The sequence below is a fragment of the Hemiscyllium ocellatum genome, chromosome 23 (assembly GCF_020745735.1).
Source record: "Hemiscyllium ocellatum isolate sHemOce1 chromosome 23, sHemOce1.pat.X.cur, whole genome shotgun sequence".
Lineage (NCBI taxonomy): Eukaryota > Metazoa > Chordata > Chondrichthyes > Orectolobiformes > Hemiscylliidae > Hemiscyllium > Hemiscyllium ocellatum.
The window spans coordinates 46,191,029-46,215,852 of NC_083423.1; the positions used below are offsets into that span (position 1 = coordinate 46,191,029).

The following is a 24,824-nucleotide window of genomic DNA, read 5'->3' on the forward strand; positions in this document are numbered from 1 at the left end:
TGCTGCCTAATGTAAGGAATGGCCACATAACCTCATTCCATATTGGTGAAGTCTCTCAATGCCCAGTAATGCACCTGGCAGCCTTTTTAGGTCTTGATCCTTACATCAATATTTTGCCTCAGCTCCTGTGTGGAATTTAATCTTTACCCCTGCTACATGCACTGAACTCCTCACATCTGGGCACTCTAAAGTACCTCTAAAGTACACTTGGAGTGGCATGGTGGCTCAGTGGTTAGCACTGCTGCCAGGGACCTGGGTTCGATTCCTGCTTCAGGTGACTGTGCAAACTCCACACAGACATTCTCTCCGTATCTAAGTGGGTTTCCTCTTGCAATCCAAAGTTGTGTAGGTCAAGTGAATGAGCCGTGTTAAATTGCCCAGAGTGTTCGATGCATTAGTCAGAGGGAAATGGGTCTGGGTGGGTTACTCTTCAGAGAGTCGGTGTGGACCTGTTGAGCCGAATGGCCTGTTTCCACACCGTAGAATTAAATTGTAATCTAATTACAGCACCCTGATTATTTCCACTCAGGAACATACCAGTCGCTATTTGTGTATTCACACATAAGGCAGCATCAGCTTGTGCTCCCCTTGCTGTCCAGCTTCAGAAAGCAAAGGTTACATCTAGCTAGAAACAGTGTCTACCCACATGCTATCTTTATCGTGCCATAATGTCCCAATAGTGTTTTGGAAGCTCCAATACTGTGCCCACAGGCTGCTGCTCCTGGCCTTGGAAGTTGAAGGCTGGAGGAATCCCTTTGTATCCTGAAGGAAGAGGGGAGCCTTCCAGTATCACAGACTATGACAGACATGGTGAGCATAGCAGGAGACATACCCTCGTGCCTGTGAACAGTCCTACGACATGCTGCACTCTGCCAAAGTGAGTTGCTTGGCATGAATACTTTTTGTTTCACTGATTGCCCTAATGTTTCAGACAGCAGTGTTACATTTGGCGCACACTATCCTCCTACCATGATCCGATAGATGGTCTTGAATGCGCAAGCATTTACAAATTGGCATATGAATGTAACCCACTACAACTTTGATGAAAGTCACTGGATGCAGGAGAGAATGACCTTTTAAATGCCTTCAGGTATTGTACACTAGCTGGAAAAGAGGGCTCATGACGCAAAGGTGATGGTCAAAACCAAAGTTAAGCAATACACCCATGAGTGACTCATGTCATGGTGCCCTCCGAGACCAGTGAATTGGCTAAAGTAGGTGCTAGAGGTGGTGTTGGAGGTATCTTGGCACTTTTTTAAATTATTGGGATTGATGGCAATGCATGAGGAAAATGGATGAACTATATTGGGAAGTTGGTGTACTGTGGAGCAGGAAGGATTAGTTGCAGAGAGGGGTTCTGCTGATGTGGTTGGAGACAATGACCTTAAGCTGCATGTACTGTCAAAAGGTCCAAGGCTTGTCTTGTTTAGCTGTTATCATCTCTCATAAATCCCTTGACTATGCAGCCACCTCCAGCATCAGGAGAAAGAGGAGGTGCCAGAGGAAGCACCATGATGTTTGACTAGCTCAAACTCCGCCAACACTCCTACTAGCATTTCAGAGGGCACTCAATCAGACTCAGTGGCATGTGGTAATGGGCATGGCACTAGAGGGCAGGAGGAGACTGTTTGTCTGTGCACAGCTCCGTTTGGAGGAAGGAGCGCAGAGACAGTTAGAGCCTTCAGAATCACATAATGGAAAACAGTACTTAAAGTAGCAGATGTATGGACATCTGACAGAGTTTCCTGAGGCAATGTGCACTCTAGCAGAGGAGTCTGAGCACTGATGAGCTTGACCTTGTCTTGAGGACTCCATGAACTCCAACAATGATGGAATGTTTGCCATCATCGAGCGACCCATGCTGCATCACTTCCAGTCTGTGCAAGAACAACATAGAATCATAGAGATGTATAGCATGGAAACAGACCCTTCGGTCCAACATGTCCAGATATCACAACCCAATCTAGTCCCACCAGCCAGCACCCAGCCCATATCCCTTCAAACCTTTCGTATTCATATACCCATCCAAATGCCTCTTAAATGTTGCAATTATACCAGTCTCCACCACTTCCTCTGGCAGCTCATTCCATACACATACTACCCTCTGCATGAAAAAGTTGCCCTTTAGGTCTCTTTTATATCTTTCCCCTCTCACCCTAAACCCATGCCCTCCAGTTCTGGACTCCAACCCCAGGGAAAATACTTTTGTTCATCCTATGCATGCTCCTCATTGTTTTGTAAATCTCTACAAGATCACCCCTCAACCTCTGACGCTCCAGGGAAAACAGCCCCAGCCTGTTCAGCCTCCCCCTATAGCTCAAATCCTCCAACCCCAGCAACATCCTTGTAAATCTTTTCTGAACCCTTTCAAGTTTCACAACATCTTTCCAATAGGAAAGAGACCAGAATTGTATGCAATATTCCAACAGTGGCCTAATCAATATCCTCCCAACATGACCTCCCAACTCCTGTACTCAATACTCTGACCAATAAAGGAAAGCATACCAAACACCTTCTTCACTATCCTATCTACCTGCGACTCCACTTTCAAGGAGCTATGAACCTACACTCCAAGGTCTCTTTGTTCAGCAACACCCCCTAGGACCTTACCATTAAGTGTATAAGTCCTGCTAAGATTTGCTTTCCCAAAATGCAGCACCTCTCATTTATCTGAATTAAACTCCATCTGCCACTTCTCAGCCCACTGGCCCATCTGGTCCAGATCCTGCTGTAATCTATGGTAACCCTCTTCGCTGTCCACTTCACCACCCCCAATTTTGGTGTCATCTGCAACCTTACCAACTGTACGTCTTATGCTCGCATCCAAATCATTTATGTAAATGACAAAAAGTAGAGGACCCAGCACCTGAAGACTCAGTCAGTAGCCTCAGACTATCACTGGAATACATGACAAGCTGTTTACACTTGACAGGACTTTGGTGTTCGTGGCACAGAGTGGAGAACTGCTGCAGCCAACAGCCAGCCCTACTAACATGCCTGAAAACCAACTCAGGATGAAGATGATACTAAAGACCATTTTTGCACCTTTTTGTCTTCCAAGGCTTACCCAGCCTATTTGTCCAGAGCTGTCCTCTCTCTAGTATGTGTCCTTGGAACCACATCTGCCCCCTCATTACCTCAGGCAGGTTGCCAGAGCTGAATGCATGGAATGGAAAATTGCTATGCTTCCTTGATACTTCTTCATGGACAGACATGAGGAGACTGCCTACACCTCAGGTGACACTGAGCACCATGTTACTCATGAGTAAAGCACACTGTGTAGCCTGAATTATGGACTGTAGTGATTCAAGAAGGTAGCTCCCTTCCTTCTAAGCAGTATCTAGACCTGGACACGAACCAGTGGTGTCTAGAGCTGGACCAGCCAGTGACTCCCACAAGTGAAGAAATAAATAAAAACTGCTAATGGTTTCACAGTGGTATTATATTTCACAATAGGAATGCAGTAAAGTCCCAAATATCCAGTAGCCAAGCACCTGGAAGTCTCATGGAGCCAGTAATCCAGAAAGCATCTCCCTAGTGCACATTGTAGTACTCCTACAATGTAGGAGGCTGAGATGCAAAAGGAGATATCACAATTGTAAATGACATGAAGACCTGGCCAAAGTACAGTGACTGACTTATTAGAACAGGAGAAGATTTCCTTGCTCTGGGAACCAGTCATTTTGGTTGCCTCACTCTCAATCTTTCCCCTCTCTAGCCCACCTTTTGATCAAAACCTCAGATTGGTACTTATGAGCAATCCCGACCACTTGTTTTTAAAACACATGGTCACCTTGTGGCAGTGACTAATTGAGTGTTCCAGTCACCCCTAGTATTTCTCATGTGACTGGCACTCCCTGACCACACCCAACTCCCCATGCATGCTGGATACCAGGAATATTGGAGTAAAAAATGAGGTCTGCAGATGCTGGAGATCACAGCTGAAAATGTGTTGCTGGTCAAAGCACAGCAGGCCAGGCAGCATCTCAGGAATAGAGAATTCGACGTTTCGAGCATAACCCTAGCTACTTTTCCACATCGTCTAACTACAGTGCGGAGATTGTCTGAAATGAATGGGTGACCTGTCATTGAGTGAGAGCTACAATTCTCAGGGAAATGAATGCAACAGGTTCTTCCCCAGTGATTGATGGAGACTGCAGCCTGGAGTCTCAGTAACAACAGGATAGAGTGAAAGATGTGGCCCAAGCACACGCATTAGGGCAAGTTCAAACCCTCATTCAGACTGCCGGTGTATGTGTACCCCTCATGGGACGTGAACATAAAGGGTTATTTTGACTGTTTGGTTGCCATCTGTGGGTGTATTCATGGAAGCCATGCTGATCAGACCTCTCTGGGACTGACCTATCCTTAGTGGCTAGAGAAAGGCAATGATACTATTTCAAGACTTTGTGGAACTCCATGATTCCCTCACAGATAAGGAAGATATCCCATATACTGATACCTCCACTCCTTACAAATAATGTCACTGTCCTTCCAGACAATAAATATCATTGACCAGTGAGGAGCCTCAGTGAGTTGCTGTGCTTTATGTTGCACACTGCCTGTCACTGTGCAGCAGTCAGATGAAATTCAAAAGGAAGTAGCTGGTGTGATGATCACACTTGCGTCCAACTTGTGTCATCCAGAGTGGAATTGCTAACTTGCTGTTGATTTAGCAGTGGTATCCACACCGTCTTTGCTCTCTCAGCTTGGGCGCATCTTGAGGGAGCGGTTAGGCTTTTGCTTGGCACGAGGTTTAGTTATTTTCTGGTAAGTGCCAGCTCTAACATGCTTTGTGACAAAGGGGACCTGTAAAAGTATCTCGTTGACAATCCCTGAACACTGAACCCAGAGTGGTTAGCTTTGTAAAGCCAGCAGATGTCAAGGGCAGTGGTTGACATAGATACATCGAGTGAGTGGACAAAGGTCTGGCAGGTGGACTACAATGTTAATAAATGTGAAGTCATCCATTTTGGTATGGGTAACTGTAAAAAGGATTATTACTTGAATGGTAAAAAGTTGCAGCATGCCGCTATGCAGAGGGACCTGGGTGTCCTTGTGCATGAATTACAGAAGGTTGGTCTCCAGGTACAACAAGTAATGAGGAAGGCAAATGGAATTTTGTCCTTCATTGCTAAAGGGATTAAGTTTAAAAGCAGAGAGGTTATGTTGCAGCTGTACAGGGTGCTGGTGAGGCCACACCTGGAGAACTGCGTGCAGTTTTGGTCACCTTACTTGAGGAAGGATGCACTGGCACTGGAGGGGGTGCAGAGGAGGTTCACCTAAGTTGATTCCGGAGTTGAGAGTGTCCTCTTATGAGGACAGGCTGACCAGACTGGGATTATATTCATTGGAATTCAGAAGATTGAGGGGAGATCCTATAGAAACATAAAATTATGAAGGAAATAGATAAGATAGAAGTAGAGAAGATGTTTCCACTGACGGGTGAAACTAGGACATGAGGGCATAGCCTCATGATTAGAGGGAGAAGAGTTAGGACTGAATTGAGAAGGAACATCTTCACCCAGAGGGTTGTAAATCTTTGGTATTCCTTGCCCATTGAAGTAGTTGGTGCTACTTCAGTAAATGTTTTTAAAGTTAAGATAGATTTTATTTTTGAACCATGAATGAATGAAGGGATACAGTGAGAGGGTGGTAAGTGAATCTGAGTCCAGGAAAAGATCAGCCATGAACTTATTGAATGGTGGAGCAGGCTCCAAGGGCCAGATGGCCTACTCCTGCTCCTCGTTCTTATGTATGTTCTTATTGGCATTTTCTCTTGTTGGAGATGGTCATCTCCTGGGAGAACACAGCACTAATGTTTCTGGGTGCTTATCTAGCAACAGCTCACTAGGCAATGGGTACTGAAAGTACAGTGAGATCCTTCAGGTTCCTGAACAGAACTGTCTCCATATTAGGTGGATCCTGATGACAATGTACTGATCTGACCAAGAATATCTCTCAATATCACACCATTCTCTCCATCGGGATTGCCATCTGATGTGATAGGGAACTGCATGCCCTCCTGAGAGCTCTGTGTTCTTATCCCTGGATATGAATGTCCATTTATTGTGCCATGCTGTGCAACATGGCAGTGTTATCCCCTGCAGCTCTGTAGGCAAGTACTGGAGGGCTCCTCCAAGTGTTTGAACTGCATATTTGAGAAGACAGTATCATGTCCACTGATGCTCCGTCTGCATTCTGCTAGGAGCACTCCATTCCTAATATCACTAATGCATTGTTCAAATGTGGGCCAAAGAACTTAATTCCAAAGATAAGAATACGAGTGACTGCCCTTGATATCAAAGCATTGTTTGACTGCATACAGCGTCAAGGAACCCAAGGAAAAACAGGAGTCATTGGGAATGTGGGGTGGGAAACTTCCTCTTCTGATTGAAGTCATTTCTCATATGAAGGCAAATGGTTGTGGTTGATGCAGGTCAATCAGCTCAGTCATAGAATATGGCCAAGGGTGTTTCCCAGGGCAGAGTCCTTTGTCCAACCATCTGTAACTACTTCATAAGCTGGTAGGTAGGGATGTTCCCTAACTTTTGCATAGTATTCAGCACTGTTCCCAATTCCTCAGATCCTGAAGCATTCCATATGCACCTGCATCAAAACCTGGAAAGAATCTAGGCTTGGGCTGGTGTGTGATGTGAATGTTACTTAGCACTTCAGTATCAAGAAATAAACAGACTACTTGATATTCGATACATTACCATTACTGAATTCACACTGCCAACATGTTGAGGTCGCTATTGAGTAGAAACTGAACTAAAGCGACCATATAAATACTGTGGCTACAGCGGCTAGGAGTTCTGTGATGCGTAGCTCTACTCCTAAAACTTATCCACGGTCTAGAAGTCACGTCAAGAGTGTGATGGAATACTGTTGACCTGCCTGAATAAGTGCAAATCCAATCGCACTCAAGGAAGTCAAAGCCACCCAAAACAAAGTGGCCTGAATGATGGCTCCCTAACCACAATAGGTATTTAAATTAATCATTTTAAAGAAAAAATGGAAGAGGGACTTAGTGCTTCCGAAAACAAGGGAAAATTAATTGGGCTGTAGTGTCCTGTGATACAAGGGCAGCATGGTGGCTCTGTGGTTAGCACTGCTGCCTCACAGCACCATGGGACCTGGGTTTGATTCCGCCCTCAGGCAAACGTCTATGCGGAGTTTGCACATTCTCCCCATGTCTGTGTGGGTTTCCTCCCACAGTCCAAAGATGTGCATGTCAGGTGGACTAGTCATGCTAAATTACCCATTGTGTTCAGGGATGTGCATGTTAGGTGCCTTAGCCAAGGGAAATGCTGGGTAACAAAGAGAAAGGTAGGAGAATGGGTCTGGATGGAATGTTCTTCAGTGGGTTGTTAGGACTTACTGGGCTGAATGGCATGTCTCCACACTGTAGGGATTCTGTGAGGTGAGACCAGAAACCAGTTTTCCTTTAATACAGAGAGCCATCCTGAAAGTTAGTAAGTGTATGGGTTTCCTTTAGCAAGAAGCAAGAGAGAAAAGACCCTGTATGTACAGCAGTACAGGTTAGCAGTCTCCAGAACAGTCAGGGGAAGAAAATATTTTGAGTACTTTTAGAAGGAAAGGTAAGTTTAAAAAGTTTCCAAATAAATATTTTTAGTTGTCCAAGGTGAAAGCTTACAACAAGGTTTGAGGAACACCGGGTAAGGAATAAACCGCATTAGCTGTTTGTTTTAGGGTCTCATGAAAATGTATTGATTAAAGATGATAACATCTGGTGAATGCAGACATGTGCTGGAATGGAGCCAGGTAAACCATGCCACCTGAACCACGACCTTTAACGTAGGAACAGGGTGATCCTTCAGGCTGAGGGTTGTGTGTAAGATTGATGGTGAGGGTAAATGTGTGTTTAATCTTTTTTTTTCTTTCTCATTTGACAAAGAGCTTTTAAAGTATAACGGAGCTTTTTTTTTCTTTAGTGTGTAATAAGGTCTATCTTTTTAAAAGTGCATTTGCAGCTATATGAATATGTTCAGTGAATGACCACTGCTGTAAACAAATTGCAAAAAAGAAATTTTAGTGTTCTATCAAGCCAAATTTCACTCTGGGCTCTGACCTGTCTAATATTACCATCAGCTGGGATTATAACCTACTTCTTCATGTTTTGCAGCATTAAAAATCATAATAGAAATGTAAGTTGTTGTCATTGTGCATTATGGTAGTTTAAGTGTGAATTGTAGTGACCGAGTAAGTGATCACATACAAGGGAAGCATGAAGGATGTAATGCAGAAATTCAGAAATCATATTTAATCCCATTCTCTCCCTTTCCTTCTCTCTCAGGTTATTCGTACCAAGCCATGCTCCCAAAATGCCTGATGGTGAAAAAGTTGACTTTGATGTGAGTATATTTCTTCAATTGGGTTCCCTTTTGTGGAGGGTGGTGCCTATGTGGTTTTGCCCACTAAGAGCAAGACAAATCAGGTAAATTAGAATTGAGGTTTGTCTGGTTGAAGTATAGTGCTCTTGATTTTGTAGTGATTTTTAGTTTGAATGACCTGAAAAATAGGCATCCTTTCCCCACCCCCCCACCCCCCGCCGTATTCAGTTCTTTTGTCCTGTTTAGTAAGGTTGGAACTCGGAAGTTCTTCCAATAGTCTTTAATATTTTTGAAACATTGCAAAAACTGACGGTAGAATCTTATTAGAAAACAGCCAACTTTTCTCTTTTGTCAAGTTTCATGGAGGGCTCCTCTCTGTGAGCTCCGGCAAGTTTCATTGCACTATCTTCTAAATCTTGCCTGATTTACCTATGCATCGCACCCTGTGTTGCCTATTGTTGTCTAATGCTGTGTTGCTGTTCCGTTATCACCACTGTGAATATACTGTCAACATGCTTGAGCTTCTGCCCCTTGTTCGCAACATTGTTTTGTCTCCCAAGATGCCAGTGGTATCTACATGGGCTCTGAGGCCAAGACACTGACTCTGCAAGACACTTCCTCCTCCACCTGAAATGAAATTTACAAAGATTCATTGGATGGCAATGTGGGCAGTTTCACAGCCTGTGGTGTTGACAGGGAGGGATACCAAGAAAGAATCTGTGCATATGAGGTTCACCAATAGTAAGCGGTTGAGCCTGAGACTCTCCATTACAGGAGTGAGTGCTATTTCCTTCCATTGTGCTTTTGACATCTAGAAGCTCCTCACTGGATATTCTCCACTTCCTCACCATTGCAACATCATTCATAGACTGAGAAAATTCCACTGAGGTTTTTTATGTTCCAGTCCTTTTTTTAAATTTAAATAAAGTTTATCCTTTTGCCCTACTTAGTTATTAAACTGATTGATTGATTTATTTATTTCCACATTTTAAACTCTATCATGCAATATTCAACTTTTTAAAACTACAGTTAAGCACAAACTTGTAGATCGCTGGCTGACTTACTTTCTGGGTGATTAAAGATACAGTAGTATTCCCTTACCCACTCCCTTCCTCCTCTTTCCCTGCGTCAGTTAGCAAACACTGACAGAAAGCCTAAGGTGGTAAGATTCTGCCCATTTACTGTGGTTTTCTCTCCACAGATGCTGCCAGGCCAGCTGAGTATTTCCAGTACTTTCTATTTCTGTTTCAAATTTCCAGTATCTACAGTATTTTGCTTTATCATTAACACTGTTCACTTCCCCAAGCATAAAAGAAAACAAACCACAATTAGGAATTGATACTTTGTTCATTGTAAATATACTAACCAAGCCTGGGATTCAATCTTTCATTGCTGAAAAATGTGTTGCTGGAAAAGCGCAGCAGGTCAGGCAGCATCCAAGGAGCAGGAGAATCGACATTTCGGGCATTAGCTGCCTGACCTGCTGCGCTTTTCCAGCAACACATTTTTCAGCTCTGATCTCCAGCATCTGCAGTCCTCACTTCCTCCCATTAAATCTTTCATTTCCTGTCGAAACGTATGTTCTCCCTTTCGTTTGTAACAATATAATGAAATTTAAAGTGGACTAAAAGATTGACTTTTTTTTTGAAACAGGGACATTGGTACCAGCAATAAAGCATTCTGGTAGCTGATTGTACTGTTTCTTTACTCAAATAATAGTTCATAAATTAAATTCTTCATGGTGATTAATTCAGGTATAAAGTCAAAGATATTTTGAAATAAGCCATGCTATAGCATCTCTTTCCTTACTTAAGATTCTCCTATGATTTTTATCTTCTTTGCAAAATTACACTCCTCTGGACACGTGCGCTTACTGTGAGCAATGTGCATCTGTTATGACTGTGACCCAGTAACTAGCACTTTTTTACTGCCGGACAAGACTTCATGCTGAGCATATACTTTTGTAGAGTTAACCCTGTATTGTACAGCTAGGTCACTTTCTAAAGGAACAGTTCCCTTACATAACTGATAGTGAAGGCCTTTGAATAACTATCAGTGTTACGTTTTGCCCACAGGACATTCAACGAAAACGTATGGAAAAGGACCTGTTGGAACTGCAAGCTCTCATCGAAGCCCATTTCGAGAGGAGGAAAAAGGAGGAAGAAGATCTTGTTGCTTTAAAAGAGAGAATTGTACGGTTTGGTTTAAAGGCTTTATCTATAAAGTCTTTATCTTATTGTTTAAGAATGCTGATTGTTGCATGGCAAGTGTCTATCATTGCCAAGTGTTGAATTTGCTTGATACTACCAGTTTCCTAGAAATTTCAGAGCAGCTATACGGTAAAGTCTTGAAGTTGTGATTTGCTCTCTTTACATAAAGAAGAGTTAGAATCATATAGTAATCAAAGAATCCCAACAGTGTGGAAGCAAGGCCATTTGGCCTATCAAGTCTACATCAGCTCTCCAAAGAGCATCCCGCTCCCCCAGTGCTACTAACCCTGCATTTCCCATGGCTAAGCCATCTAGCCTGCACAGCCCTGGACACTATGGGCAATTTTAGCCTAGCTAGTCCACCTAACCTGCAAATCTTTGGACTGTGGGAGAAAACCAAATTTAATATTAATTTGCAAAGTACCATTTCAAATGATTTTCATTTAAATGGGTACCGTTATTAAGCCCTCATTTTGTGTGGAAAAATGAAATGTTTAATTTTCAGAGTCTTCTGTGTTAGCTTTAAGTGTCACGAAGTGGTAGAAACAGACTACAGAATTGCATAGAGTATCCAGTGCTGGATTCCGTGCCCAATCCTCCCACTGGTACACCCATATCGACAGTTTTGTGTTGCAAAGTTTACATTTATATTTAACATTCGGTTGTATCCAAATCTAAGGCAGTCAGCCAGTAGTGTTGGGGTTTTGGTAAATACCACCAACGTCTTGTCTGCCTCAATTCAGAGAATCAAGTATTATCTGAAGACCCAAACAGTTTGGTTCTAATGGCCCAAGAGTTGAATGGAGACTGTGTCTGTATATCCACAGGATGTTGGAGCCAAGTATAACAAATGTTTTATCAAGCAAATTTCAATTATGAATTAATGCCGGTGCCAGATGTAAAAACATAGCACACGCACAATTTGCCGACTAACCCCACAAAAATGTACTCTTTATTTCAGTTCTTGCTGATTAAATCATAGTTCCCTGACACTTATGGTGATTAAAAATCTGAGTATGCTTTATGTAACTTAATCAATAATTCTGTGTGTGCATGTTCCAGCAGGTGTTGTGCAGAGGATGAGCATATGCACAGGCAGAGACCGTTTCTATGTGTTAGAATAGCAATTACTGTCAGTATGGTAGAGTTCATGAATTTGCTCAATTTGAAGCCCTAGTTCAGAGTCTGTATCATGTCTATAGTTTTACTTCATATGCAAAATCCTGGAGGTATCATCTGCCTTTTGGAGGGTCAGCAGGAGTCCCATGTCGCCTCATATTGCTTTCTGTATAACGAGTCTCCCTGATTGCTACTGGGTTAATACCAGTGACAGTCAGATGAGCACTAACTGCTCACTTGAAGGTGAGAAGGTAGTTAGAAAGCCGTCTGCCACCCTCACACCTGATTTCAAAGCCCAGCTCCATTAAACCTGCTACAGGGAGGACACCAGCTTCTGCTGCATGTGGCTATTCAAAACAGCAGGCACCCATTCCTAAGATTGCAAAATCCCAGAAGAGCCTGGGGTTCACTTACAGTTAGTCAAGGTTCAGGCTGTGTTGGAAAGTCATGTGATGACATGTCAACTGTCTGAAATGGTAATCCTTTCATGAGGTTGACACCAAACTACCTGGCAGCTTATGAAGGTATGTCTCAAATATCTTACGATATTTTCCATAGAAAGGCTGACTTGCATTAATGTAGCATTTGGCTATTTTTCATTTTTCAGAAAAAGCTGTTCATGTCCATTTTAATGAATTATAATGTCTGTCGTGTGTAGTGATCGTGTACCAGTTTCTATCTCTGCTACATTACAGTTTATATGAAGCATTCTTGTACCCAATTTTTTAAAATCATTTTATAACTACTTCCAAATGAAATATTCACAGGAGAAGCGCAGGGCAGAAAGATCTGAGCAGCAGAGAATCCGAGCTGAAAAGGAAAAGGAGCGGTTGAACCGAGCTGCTGTAAGTTTTTTGTGCAGACATCGTGAAGGCCTTGCATTGAATTGTTATGCATTCCCTCCCCAACCAATGGCGAGGAAAGTATATAGGTGGCTTGGCGACATGAGACGTGATATCATACACCTTCAGAGCCTAGCAAGAGGCAAGTAGTATTTTTCAGCTCTTCCTGCTAACCTATTTCAGCCTGTCTCTGGCTGGGGTTTCTCAATTCATTTCAGTTCCAGACAGGAGAACTCAATGTTAACCTACCGGGTGGTATGGATCAACTGGCTTTCCTTCTTTATTTATGTGCCCTGTTAGTTGGTCATAACAAGGCTCAGTTTAGGATTCCCTCCTCCCAGTCACAAGTGGAAATTGTATTTAAAGAGGGATAATTTAATCAAGGTGTTGTGAATTAAGAAAGTGAGTTTTTATTAATTACTAACTGTAAGAAGAAATATTAATGCAGCACATGTATACACAGATTGGAAATAAGAATGGCATCCAAAAGGATAAAAGTTTTCCAAAAATATATGGACAGTGTCTTGTATCTTTCATGTTGCAGTGGAGGTTATTAGTTTCATTAACATTGGAAGGTGAATATTTGGATTGATAAACAATAGTTTTGCAGAGGGTTGAGATTCTGTCATCCTAATGCCTTTTGACTGTGATTCAGGATGACTGAGAATCCTGCTTCCTTTGTGATAATCTTCTTCAGGAAAGTTCATCACCTGCAGTGCAGGGGTAACGAGGGGATAGTTTTTGAGCTATGATCTTCATGGCACACTAACACTTGCATACTGGCAGCTGTACCGGGAAGATTCAGTTCCACTAGTTCACTCCGGTAGATATGCTCTTTAAGCGCCTGAACTTCTGTTTCTCCATTTGAAGAATACACAAGGTATGTCTGCAGATTAAGTTATAATCTGGAGGGGATAGGGGTGGCTTGCTGTTAAGCCGGAAATCAATCGCCTCTCTTTACTTTGGTAATTGCAAGAGACCACAGTATAGTCTGTTTTGAAGTATCTTTGAAAATTTAGGTGTTTAATTCTATTGGCCCCTCCCAAGGCAAGTATTAAATTTACATCTACCCAAGGCAGAAAGATCTGGGCAGCAAGGAATCTGAGCTATAAAGGAGAAGGAGCAGTTGACCGAGCTGCTGTGCCATTTTTAGCTGTAACCGTCTCCTTTTTTTATATATGACACATTTTGAAATCAAAAGTTAAAAATGTCCAGAGCACTTTGGGGTTCTGACTGTTGTCCTCACACCAAGTGGGTCACTCTTCTGGTCTCACAAGCAATAAATGCTCTGGTTCCTTGGAGATCACTAGCGTGTTCAATACCCCACATCCTCTCTCCTCGATTCTCATGTGCACTGTGTCTACTGTGTTTTATGTATTTGATTTCCATTAGCAATCTCTCAGCAAACATAGGATTCCCTTGTATGTTTGATTTGACTTATTGTCACGTGTACCTAAGTACAGTGAAAAGCTTTGTTTGTGAGCAGTGCAGGCAGATCATTGTAAGCAAGGACATACGAATCATAGTGTGAGGAAAAAAAACTTGGATAGAGTGAGGCATTCAGGTTATGTTGCATAAGATGTATGTGAGGCAAGATCAACATTATTTGAAGTTAGAAAGTCTATTCATCAATCTAATAACAACAAGAACAAAGCTGTTTCTGAACTTGCTGGTGCTTTTGTTCAAGATTCTATACTTTCTGCTTGATGGAAGAGGTTGTAAGTGATCATCACCGGGATAGGAGGGGTCTGTGATGTTGGCAGCTTTTCCACAGCAACATGACGTGTGAGTGGGGCCCATGAATGGGAGCTGAAAAGTGTGTTGCTGGAAAAGCGCAGCAGGTCAGGCAGCATCCAAGGAGCAGGAGAATCGACATTTCGGGCATAAGCTGCTCTTTGGATGCTGCCTGACCTGCTGTGCTTTTCCAGCAACACATTTTTCAACTCTGATCTCCAGCATCTGCAGTCCTCACTTTTTTTTTTTCTCCATGGATGGGAGGCTAGCTTCCATGATTGTGTGCACAGCCCAGACCATCTTCTGTAGTTTCTTACGGTCCTGGGCAGAGCAGTTGCCGTACCAGGCTGTTATGCACCTGGACAGCGTGCTTTCTGTGGTAAGACTAAGTGTTGGTGAGGGTCTTTATGGACAGGGCGAATTTCCTGCTCCAACTGCAGAAAGAGGCATCGTTGTGCCTTCTTGATTGTTGCACCTACATGAGAAGTCCAGGGCAGGTTGTCAGTTATTGTCACTCCTTTCATCACAACCCTCTCCATCTCTGCTCTGATGTAGAGGGGGGGGGGTGTTCGCCTCTTTTTTTTTCTTTGAGGGTAATGATCAGATGTTTTAGTTTTGATGACATTGAGTGAGCGTTTGTTCTCATTGCACCAAGTCCCAAGCCCTCTAACTCCTTTCTGTATTCTGACTCATCATTGTTCGGTATCCATCCTACCACGGTGTCCTCAGCAAACTGGTAGATGGTGTCTGCTCATAACACTGGCTTCTCAGGTTCTTGGAAGCTTCTATTGGCTCTAATTGGTTATACCAATATTTAACCAATCAATGAAAAATCTTGTGACACAATGGTAATGTCCCTATCTCTGAGCCAGGTGACCCAGATTTTAGTCCTGCCTTTTCCAGTTATATGTAATAGCATTTCTAAACCGATTTAATTTAGAAAAATAACTGAAATTGTAAATGAATAAAACAAAGCAAAGTAGCAGCTATTCAAAATCACATATTGCAAATGTTTAATCAATCAAGCATAATAAAAATAGATAAATAAAAATAGACTAACATCAATCACGATCAATTAAATTGTCATATTATGCCCTGAGCTAACACTAATTGACATTTAGATATTTGGAGCGAGTGAGCAATTGGTTGAAGCTTTAGTTTTATGTTAAGCTCACAATAACATCAGATTTTACTGGATTTCTGAACATGTTCTACCTTTGGTCTCCAAGGCTTCAGGTTTTTGTGGAACAAATCACTGGCATTTATTATGTTTATGGTTAGAGTTATATTTTAATGATTTTAAGACAGCTATATAGAGATTGAAAAACACCTTTTTTTAAAAAAAAAAATTTCTGCAATACATAATTCCTTTTCTGTATTCATCTTTGTTTTGGAATGTTGACCTTAGACACATGGTACACATTGGGAGGCAAATTCCTTCCTGAAGTTTGGACAGAATTGTGATGTGAACATAAACTTCACTGGAATTGTATATAACTGAGGTGCTGAATATTTCCTGAATTTAATTAAATAGCTACTAAGAGAGTTCTTGTGGCACAATGGTAGTGCCGCTGCCTGTGAGCCAGGAGGCCCATATTCAGGTCTGGTCTTCTCCAAATGTGTATAATGGTATCTCTGAACAGAGTTTTTTTTTATTCCCTTTCAATTTCAGCTATTTTCTCAAAGTAGCATCTATGCAAAATGAATTTTGCAACCAACAATACAAAGAGTAAATTGGAACCCTAATAATTTCCATGAATTACATCGAAGCATCCAGATTCTAATGGCACAGATGAACATTATTTTTTAAAAACCACTTATTTTTCAGTACAAGATAAATTCAATATCATCTTATTGCTGATCATCAGCAAAGTGATGGAAGTGGGTAATTAACGGTCGTATCAAACAGTACTTGCTCAGAATTACCTTGCCTATTGAGGCGCTGTTTGGATTCTGCCAGAGCTTCTGAGCTTCTGATCTCATTACAGCCTTAGCCCAAACATGGACAAAAGAGCTGACCTCCAGAGGTGAGAGTGACTGAACTTGACATCAAGGTCTCATTTTAAGTATGGTATTGAGAAGTCCTAGCAAAATTGGGTCACTGGGAATTTGTTGAGGTGTGGGTTGGAATTTTAATCTTTGGTGTTTGGCTTTGTATTTAGTGCAAAGAAAGATGGTTATGGGTGTTAGAGGTCCATTAATTCTGCTCCAGGACATCACCAATTGGAGTTTCACGAGGTAATGTTCTAGGCCCAAATGTCTTCAGCTGCTGCAAAGACCTTTCCTCCATCTTAAGGTTAGAATTGGGGATGCCACAATGATTAGCACCATTTACAACTGAGATACTGAAGCAGTTTGTGTCCGTTTAACGCATGAAATGGTCAAAATTCAGGTTTGAGCTGACAAGCAGCAAGTGACATTTGGGCCCCACAGTGCCATGCAATTTCCGTTTGTAAAAAGAGAAATTACCCATTACTCGACTTTCAATGGCATTGCCATAGCTGAACCCCCACTATTATTCTCCCAGTGGTTACCATTGACCAGAAACTGAACTGGACCAGCCTTAAACACTGGCTACAAAACCCATTTGGATGCCATGAAATCTCTATTGAGTAACTCAAGAAGCTGAACACCATCCAGGACAAAGCAGTCCATTTGCTTAACACCCAATCACTCCCTTCACCATTGATACAGTGACAGCTATTGGTAGCATCTACAAGATGCACTACAATATATTATCAGGAGTCTTTTCATAGCACCTTCCAAACCTGTGCCTCTTTCACAAGGAGGACAAGGGCAGCCTATACATGGGAACATCTGCAAATGCACCCCCAAGCCCCATACCATCTTGACTTGAAACTTCATTACTATTCCTTCACTATCATTAGAGCAAAATCCTGGAACAATCCTAACAATCATGTGATGCCCTTATAGACCAAATGGTTTAGGAATGTAGCCCACACTACCTCTTCCTGGTAATTAACAAGAGGAATTGTGGTGTTCAAATCCTAGGAGTGTATCTTTTTTAAATTCATGTATTCCATCTGTTATTCTGTACTGGGAATCACAGCACACATCAGGAAGTGCAATGTGCACCCCCAGCCTGAGTACTCTCAAGTTCTGCAAAGCCCTGCACCAAGAACAATAACAAGCCAAAATATAACACTGTTTACTTATTAAGTTTTTGAAAATTATTGTTCCCCAGGAAGAAAAGGCAAGAAAAGAAGAGGAGGAACTTCGGAAAAAAGCAGAAGAGGATATGAAGAAAAAGAAGGTTTTGTCGAATATGGCACTGCATTATGGAGGCTACCTACAGAAGGTATGTGATGGTGTGATTTAATACTGTCTGTCGTTAACATCTATTTGTGTGAACAAGGTCAATTGTTGTTAGTGTTAGAAATTCCTATACTTGCATCTAATTGTGTTAAAGAAAATTCTATTGCTTTTATAATTTGAGAAATAATTACCATACAAATAAAAAAAGATGTAGTGCTTCAAACCTGCTTCACCATTCAGTAAGATCATGGCTGATCTGATTTTAACCTTAACTCGATTCCTGCATATTCCAAACTTTTGCCCACTTGGTAATTGAAAATCTATCGACCTCTGCCTTAAGGTATTTCAAGATCCTACATCCACTGCCTTTTGAGGAAGGGAATTCCAAGGAGACAATCTGAGAGGGGCGAAGGGAAAGAAAATGTTTTCAATGGTGACACCTAGTTCTTGATTCTCCCACAAGAGGAAACATCCATTCGGTTAAGTCCCCTCGGGATCTTCTATTTTAATTAAGTCACTTCTGACTCCATCTGGCCTTTCCTCATAAGGCAATCTGTTCATTCCAGTAAACCTTCCCTGAGCTGCTTTTAATGCATAACGTCCTTCCATAAGAATGACCAGCACTATACCCAATCCTCCAGATGATGAGGACTCACCAATTTTGCAATCATTTTGTGTATACACTTGGTAGAATGGATATGCTTTGATGGCAAGTCATTACAACCAAATTACTGCTTCGATAGACTGAAATCCGTCGAAGTGGCAGGAAGCAAACAGAGAGAGAAAAGAAAAAGAAGATTCTGGCAGATCGACGCAAACCTCTTAATACAGAGAATCTTAATGAACAGAAACTCAAGTAAGTGCTTGCCAATGAAATCGATGTGAACTGGCAAAAAAATAGTTGCTGTGGTGATAATTTGTAGCTTAGCACAAGTGCTGTCAGAACCAACTAACCTTTTATCAGTTTGTTAACTGCGACAAATGCTAACAGCTCTTGCTAGTGTGTCCCTGGTCCCTCTGCCACCCGTGTATGATGTAGCATCCTTGTTCAGCTCTCTGTAGTCCAGGAACCAAAGTAACATTTTCATTGTTTTCCAGCCCCCTTACCACTTCCGCCAAACTGAAAGCTAACACTGCGTTTTGTAAAATTGGGTTCCTTGAAAATATTGTGAGAAAAGTATTTCTAATTCTGCATGCGTTGAATGAAGATGTTGATCTATGTACACCTGTATGTCCGTAGAAGAATATACATCAGATACAGACTGTCATAATATCTGTTACCATTTAGAGAGAAAGCGCAGGAACTGGCAGACTGGCTGCAGCAACTTGAGGGAGAGAAATTTGATCTATGTGAAAAACTGAAGAGGCAGAAATATGAAGTATGTACAATTTTCACATCGTTTGTTCTGACATTATTCTTTGTTAGAATCGTAAAACATTTCAATACAGAAGGATGTGACTCACTCACTTTTGTTAATGCTGGCTCTCTCAATAAAGCTGTTTTCCTGTGAATTTGAAAGATTTCTGCTTAACATATCTGCATTGCCTAAATGTGTGTGTCTTTGAGGGACTAAAGAGGCTCCATTTCTGCTAGTTAACTTTGTAATTAAGGCTTCTCTACTGCGCACCGAGGGCTGACTCATTCAGACTGTCCATCTCCTAAGGTGGGATTGTGCCCCACTCCTGGGAATGAAAGGAAAGATGGTCAGGGCACACTAATTGGGTGGGAGGCCAACATTCAGAATCCCAGTGGTGGGATGAAATTTCACAAGTTAGTGCTCCTGAGCTTTAAAGGTGAGTCAAATTCCAGGTGGCAAGGCAGCATTTATTTGTATCTCATAAATGTTCAATAAAAGGCCAACTTGCCATACTTAAGTTCCCTGTCCCAGTTTTACTTTTTTGATGAAATGAACAGTACAGTCATTCAGATACCCGCCTCTGCATATATGTGGTGTGAACCTGGCATGGTACTCTTCTTCCTGGTGTTTGGAGTAAGTATTTTCTGCTTTGTTCTTGTTCGAGAGTGCCTGTTTATGAATGCCATGCAGCAGACTGTCCGCTAGAGAAGGCTTGGGGGATGAAAGGGGTGAGAGGCTGAAGTATGATGTGGATGTGTGTGATAGGAGGATAGCTGAGGGGTAGCAGTCTGACTGGGGAATCATACACTCCTGTGTAGGAAGAGACCATTTGGCCCTTTGAGTCTTTTCTGACTCTCTGAAAACTCACTCATCCAGACCCAACCCCATAACACACCATTGGGGTGGCTAACCCACCTGACCTACACATCCCTGAATGCTATGGGGCAAATTTGTTTAGCATTGCCAATCTGCCTAACCTACACAGCTTTGGACTGTAGGAGGAAACTGGAGTACCCTGCAGAAACCAATGCAGACACTGGGAGAAAGTGCAAACTTAACACAGTTGTCTGAGGCTGGGATCAAACCCAGTTCCTTGGCACTTGAGGCAGCAGTGCTAACTACAAGCCACTGTGCTACCCTAAGAGAAGGGTGAAGGGCCACAAAATTGAGCCTGAGGCATTGAAAAGCACCAGGACCTTCAATATGTGTCAGTGCCTGCCCAATATTTGAGCCACACTTGGCTAGCTAATGAGCCAAGCTGCACGTGATCTCTAGACAAAAGCTAACTAGAAACACATCCCTCTTCAATCCTGCCACCCAACTTAAAGACTGTAAAGCAGACAATTCTACTCCTAATGCCTGTCCTGTTTTTTTAAAAAAATAAACTGCAACTCTTATCAAGCTATATGTTTAGAAATATAATTAACACAAGGCCAACATACTTTTCTCGAAAGCCATTTTTAAAAATCATTTATGAGATGTGGACATCACTGGCTGAGAGCATTTATTGCCAGAGGGCAATTAAGAATCAACCACATTGCTGAGAGTGTGGAGTCACATGTAGGCCAGACCAAGTAACGGTGGCAGTTTCCTTCCCTACAATGAACCAGATGAGTTTTTCCAACAATCAACAATGGTTGAATGGTCACCATTACATTCTTAATTTCAGATGTTTATTGAATTCAAATTGCACCATCTGCCATGGTAGGACTCATACATGGTTCCCCAGATATTATCTGGGTCTCTGGATTAATAGTCCAGCGATAATACCCAACATGAGGAAATAAATGTAGTTCTGGAGTTTATCAGTAGTTTTCTAAAAAATTCTGCAAATAGTTTTTGCCAATGAATTTGGGGTTCTGTGCGTAGGCTGGAAATTCTATCTGCAGTGCTGTTTAAACACATTCTGGGGTTGTGTTTTTGCATACAAATGTAAGGCATAACTACGACACCTACTTGATTTAACAGAACTGAAAGAAATTTACTAGTCTTGTAAGTTGTGAATTTTACAACTTTCTGTAGTTAGAGTAGCCCTAAAATATAAGTTCCCATCCTAGAGCTCCTTGGTAATGTTAGAGTCTAGGAACTAATCTTGAACCCCTTATGGCCTGGACACAAATGTCTGCACTATGAATTTCTTAGATTATCAGGCCATGCAAATGATTCAGCCTTTCAAGACAAAAAAATTTGGCAGTGGCAGATCAAGTTTAATGTCAAAGTCTTTGCGTCCCAGGTCACAGTGATCTTACACAGGTTTGCAGGTTGTAGGATTCAGCTCTATTGACATTAAAAATGACTCACCTAATCACAGCTTAGGCAGTATTACATTCACTGCCCAGTTCCTTAGTACTGTATCTGACTGCACCTTAAATCATTCAGCCATTCTGGATGAGTATCATTTGAACAAAGCAATAGAAGCTGTTGAATTGAACCTTATTTGCACTGACATAGTACACCTTGCATGCTCCATTGACCAATTGACTTCACCTGTTGTAGGGCCTTTCCAATATAGTTTCTGTGGCTGCTCAGTTAGAAAAGAAAACTACACTTTGGGGATGGAATTGATAAAGTGCTTCTGCCACCGTGTGTCTTCTAGTGACAATTATTCTCATCATTGCTTTTTGTCTGATGTACTTTCTTAATTTACTCATTCAATAAAAGAAATTGTGCTGGAGAAATTGCAGGTCCAAAGAGTTGAAACGATAACTCTGGTGCATCTGTACAGAGAGAAACAGAGCTGCAGAGTTTCTCCAGCATTTTGGTTTTTTTTCCAGATTTTCAGCATCTGCAATAGTTTGCTTTTCGATAATTTAATTTAAAAAAAAACTTGTTTGTTACTTAAGCATCCAAAATCTCAACCTATTGAAGAAATAGAGTCATACATTATAGAAAAAGGCCATTTGGCCCATTGTCTGTGCTAACCATTTGAAAAATCTATCCAATTGTTCATTAGACTTAAGGAATTGGGAGCAGAAAAAGTTATTTGGCCTCCCTGCACTGCTCTGTTATTGATCAGATTTTGGCTGGTCTAATTGTGGCAGCAACTGCACTATCTGTCTGCCTTCCGTAAGCCATCTGAATATATACTCCCTGGGGTAAAGAATTCCTTAAATCGGCATCCAAGAAAACCTAATTCTACTTGGCTCCGGTCTTAAATGGGAGATCCCAAATTTTGTAACTGTCCCCTGGCTCTCAGCGGCCCCAGGATAGGAACAAGTCACTCTGCCAAGCCCTTTGGGATACAATGGTGTTTTGAAATTCCCAAAAAACTGGCAAAATTAACTCATGACAGCCCTTTAAAGCAACGCTGAACTGAAATCAAAATTCCAACAAACTTATTAAATTTTTAAATTGCACCTTGAAGGAAGATGGAGCATTCCAGCCCCTGTAACACCCGCCAGTCAAGGAAGCCCTCCTGTACATGCAGACTCTGCCCTGTCACTCCTTTGGAGACATGAACATTGGTGTAATCATGAAAGTCAAGTTTCTTTCCTATGGTTCCATTGCCTAAACCTATTAATGGTCACCTCTTTCAGGTCCAGTAGTAAACTCACAAGGACATCCTCCAATCTGCCTTTCCTCTCTCCACCCCACTTTCAAACAGAGGGGCTGCTCCCTTGTACAGCCTGTATAAATGTGAAACACCCACTGGAACTCACTTATATATTTCAATAAGGTCATCTCTCATTCTAAAGTAGATACAGGTCTGACCTTTATGACCCCCTCTTTTGCTAATTACTTCATTCCACAAATCTCATGTGAACTTTTCTGAAGTAGCCCACAACTTTCATACTCCATTTCCCCTTGCAATAAAATGTCAACATTCCATTTGACTTCCTAATTACTTGCTCTAACTGCATACTAAGTTTGATTTACCAAGATTCATCTGTTACTTCATTCTGCAGTCTCCCTGTACCTAAATATTTATCTATTTTCCTGTTAAAGTTGACATGCTCACAGTTTGCCACGTTCTACCCTATCTGCTAATTTTTCCTACTGCCTTAACCTGACTGTATCCCTTTTCAGACACCTTGTGTGTACTTAACAAATCATTAGCTCATCCATCTTTGTGTCATCAGTAAATTTGCAAATGTGTTGCTGGTCAAAGCACAGCAGGTTAGGCAGCATCTCAGGAATAGAGAATTCAACGTTTCGAGCATAAGCCCTTCATCAGGAATAAGAGAGAGAGAGCCAAGCAGGCTGAGATAAAAGGTAGGGAGGAGGGACTAGGGGGAGGGGCGATGGAGGTGGGATAGGTGGAAGGAGGTCAAGGTGAGGGTGATAGGCCGGAGTGGGGTGGGGGCGGAGAGGTCAGGAAGAGGATTGCAGGTTAGGAGGGCGGTGCTGAGTTGAGGGAACCGACTGAGACAAGGTGGGGGGAGGGGAAATGAGGAAGCTGGAGAAATCTGAATTCATACCTTGTGGTTGGAGGGTTCCCAGGCGGAAGATGAGGCGCTCCTCCTCCAGCCGTCGTGTAGTTGTGTTCTGCCGGTGGAGGAGTCCGAGGACCTGCATGTCCTCGGTGGAGTGGGAGGGGGAGTTAAAGTGTTGAGCCACGGGGTGATTGGGTTGGTTGGTTCGGGCGGCCCAGAGGTGTTCTCTGAAGCGTTCCGCAAGTAAGCGGCCTGTCTCACCAATATAGAGGAGGCCACATCGGGTGCAGCGGATGCAATAGATGATGTGTGTGGAGGTACAGGTGAACTTGTGGCGGATATGGAAGGATCCCTTGGGGCCTTGGAGGGAAGTGAGTGTGGAGGTGTGGGCGCAAGTTTTACATTTCCTGCGGTTGCAGGGGAAGGTGCCGGGGGTGGAGGTTGGGTTGGTGGGGGGTGTGGATCTGACAAGGGAGTCACGAAGGGAGTGGTCCTTGCGGAACGCTGATAGGGGAGGGGAGGGAAAGACCCAGTTCTGTCCATTTTTCCAGATCATTGATATTGATTATAAGTAGTTGAGGTGCCAGTGATAATCCCTACAATATTCAACTGGTAACAGTTGGTCAACCAGAAATGACCTCCTTATTTCTACTGTCCTTTTCCTGTCAGCTAACCAACCCTCTCCTTGCTATTATGTTTGTCCCATATCCCATGAACTCTTTTGTGCAGCATCCTTTTTTCTTGGGATATGTTATTCAATGCCTTTTGGAAATCCCAAACACATTACACCCAGAGGTTCCCGTTTTCCAATATTGTTTGTTTCCTCAAAGAATTCCAACAGATTAGTCAAAAATTATTTTCCTTTCATGAAACCACATTGCCCCTGCCTCTGCCTGATCGCCAACAACATGCTTTGCTATAAGCTCCTTCATAATCCATTGTAGTGTTTTCTCAATAACCTATTACACCAACTGGCCCTGTTTCCAGTTCCTTGTTTTGTATTTGCACAATTCCCTTTTGAAAGTTAAGATAGAATAGATAGATGAGAATGATTCTGTGTATTCCAGCTCATCATCATGTACCACAAGTGCATACTTCTAGTCTCCCCTCTATTACACTTGCCTATTATCTTCAACCTAATTGTTTTTGCCATTGACCCGGTCAGTGAAAGATTGAATAAGACAAAATTACTATCAAAATCCAGTGATTAAATCCCCCTTAATTTTCTCTATGCAAGAAATTTCCAACTTCTCCAGTGACTCCCCATGATTGAAGTTTATTTCCCTAGTGTTTTTTATTTTTATCTAGAGCAATATGGGATGAGGAACAAGATGCTAGTCTTGCTAGTTCTGCCTTTTTAGAAAGAGATATTAAATAGTAAATCACCTCTGCACCCTTTTATAGGTCATGACATCAAACCTAAACCTAGAATTGAATATAGGTACCAGCTGAGTCCTGATAATTGATTTTATAAAATCATAACAACACACCCTTTGTTTTTGAATTCTTGTACCTCTATTTATAAAGCCCTTAGCCTGTATTCTTCTTAGCAGGT

At 42.1% G+C, this 24,824-nt stretch overlaps 1 protein-coding gene across 1 annotated transcript in view; it reads left to right on the forward strand.

Annotated features, from left to right (window-relative positions):
• LOC132826621 (troponin T, fast skeletal muscle isoforms-like) overlaps positions 1-24,824 on the forward strand; it is a 51,879-nt gene that overhangs the window by 21,244 nt on the left and 5,811 nt on the right. The window contains exons 7-12 of the mRNA XM_060842577.1: positions 8,321-8,378; positions 10,433-10,549; positions 12,454-12,531; positions 17,468-17,581; positions 18,282-18,394; positions 18,827-18,917. Of these exons, the coding sequence (XP_060698560.1) occupies positions 8,321-8,378; positions 10,433-10,549; positions 12,454-12,531; positions 17,468-17,581; positions 18,282-18,394; positions 18,827-18,917 (571 nt within the window). The remainder of the gene's footprint in view (positions 1-8,320; positions 8,379-10,432; positions 10,550-12,453; positions 12,532-17,467; positions 17,582-18,281; positions 18,395-18,826; positions 18,918-24,824) is intronic.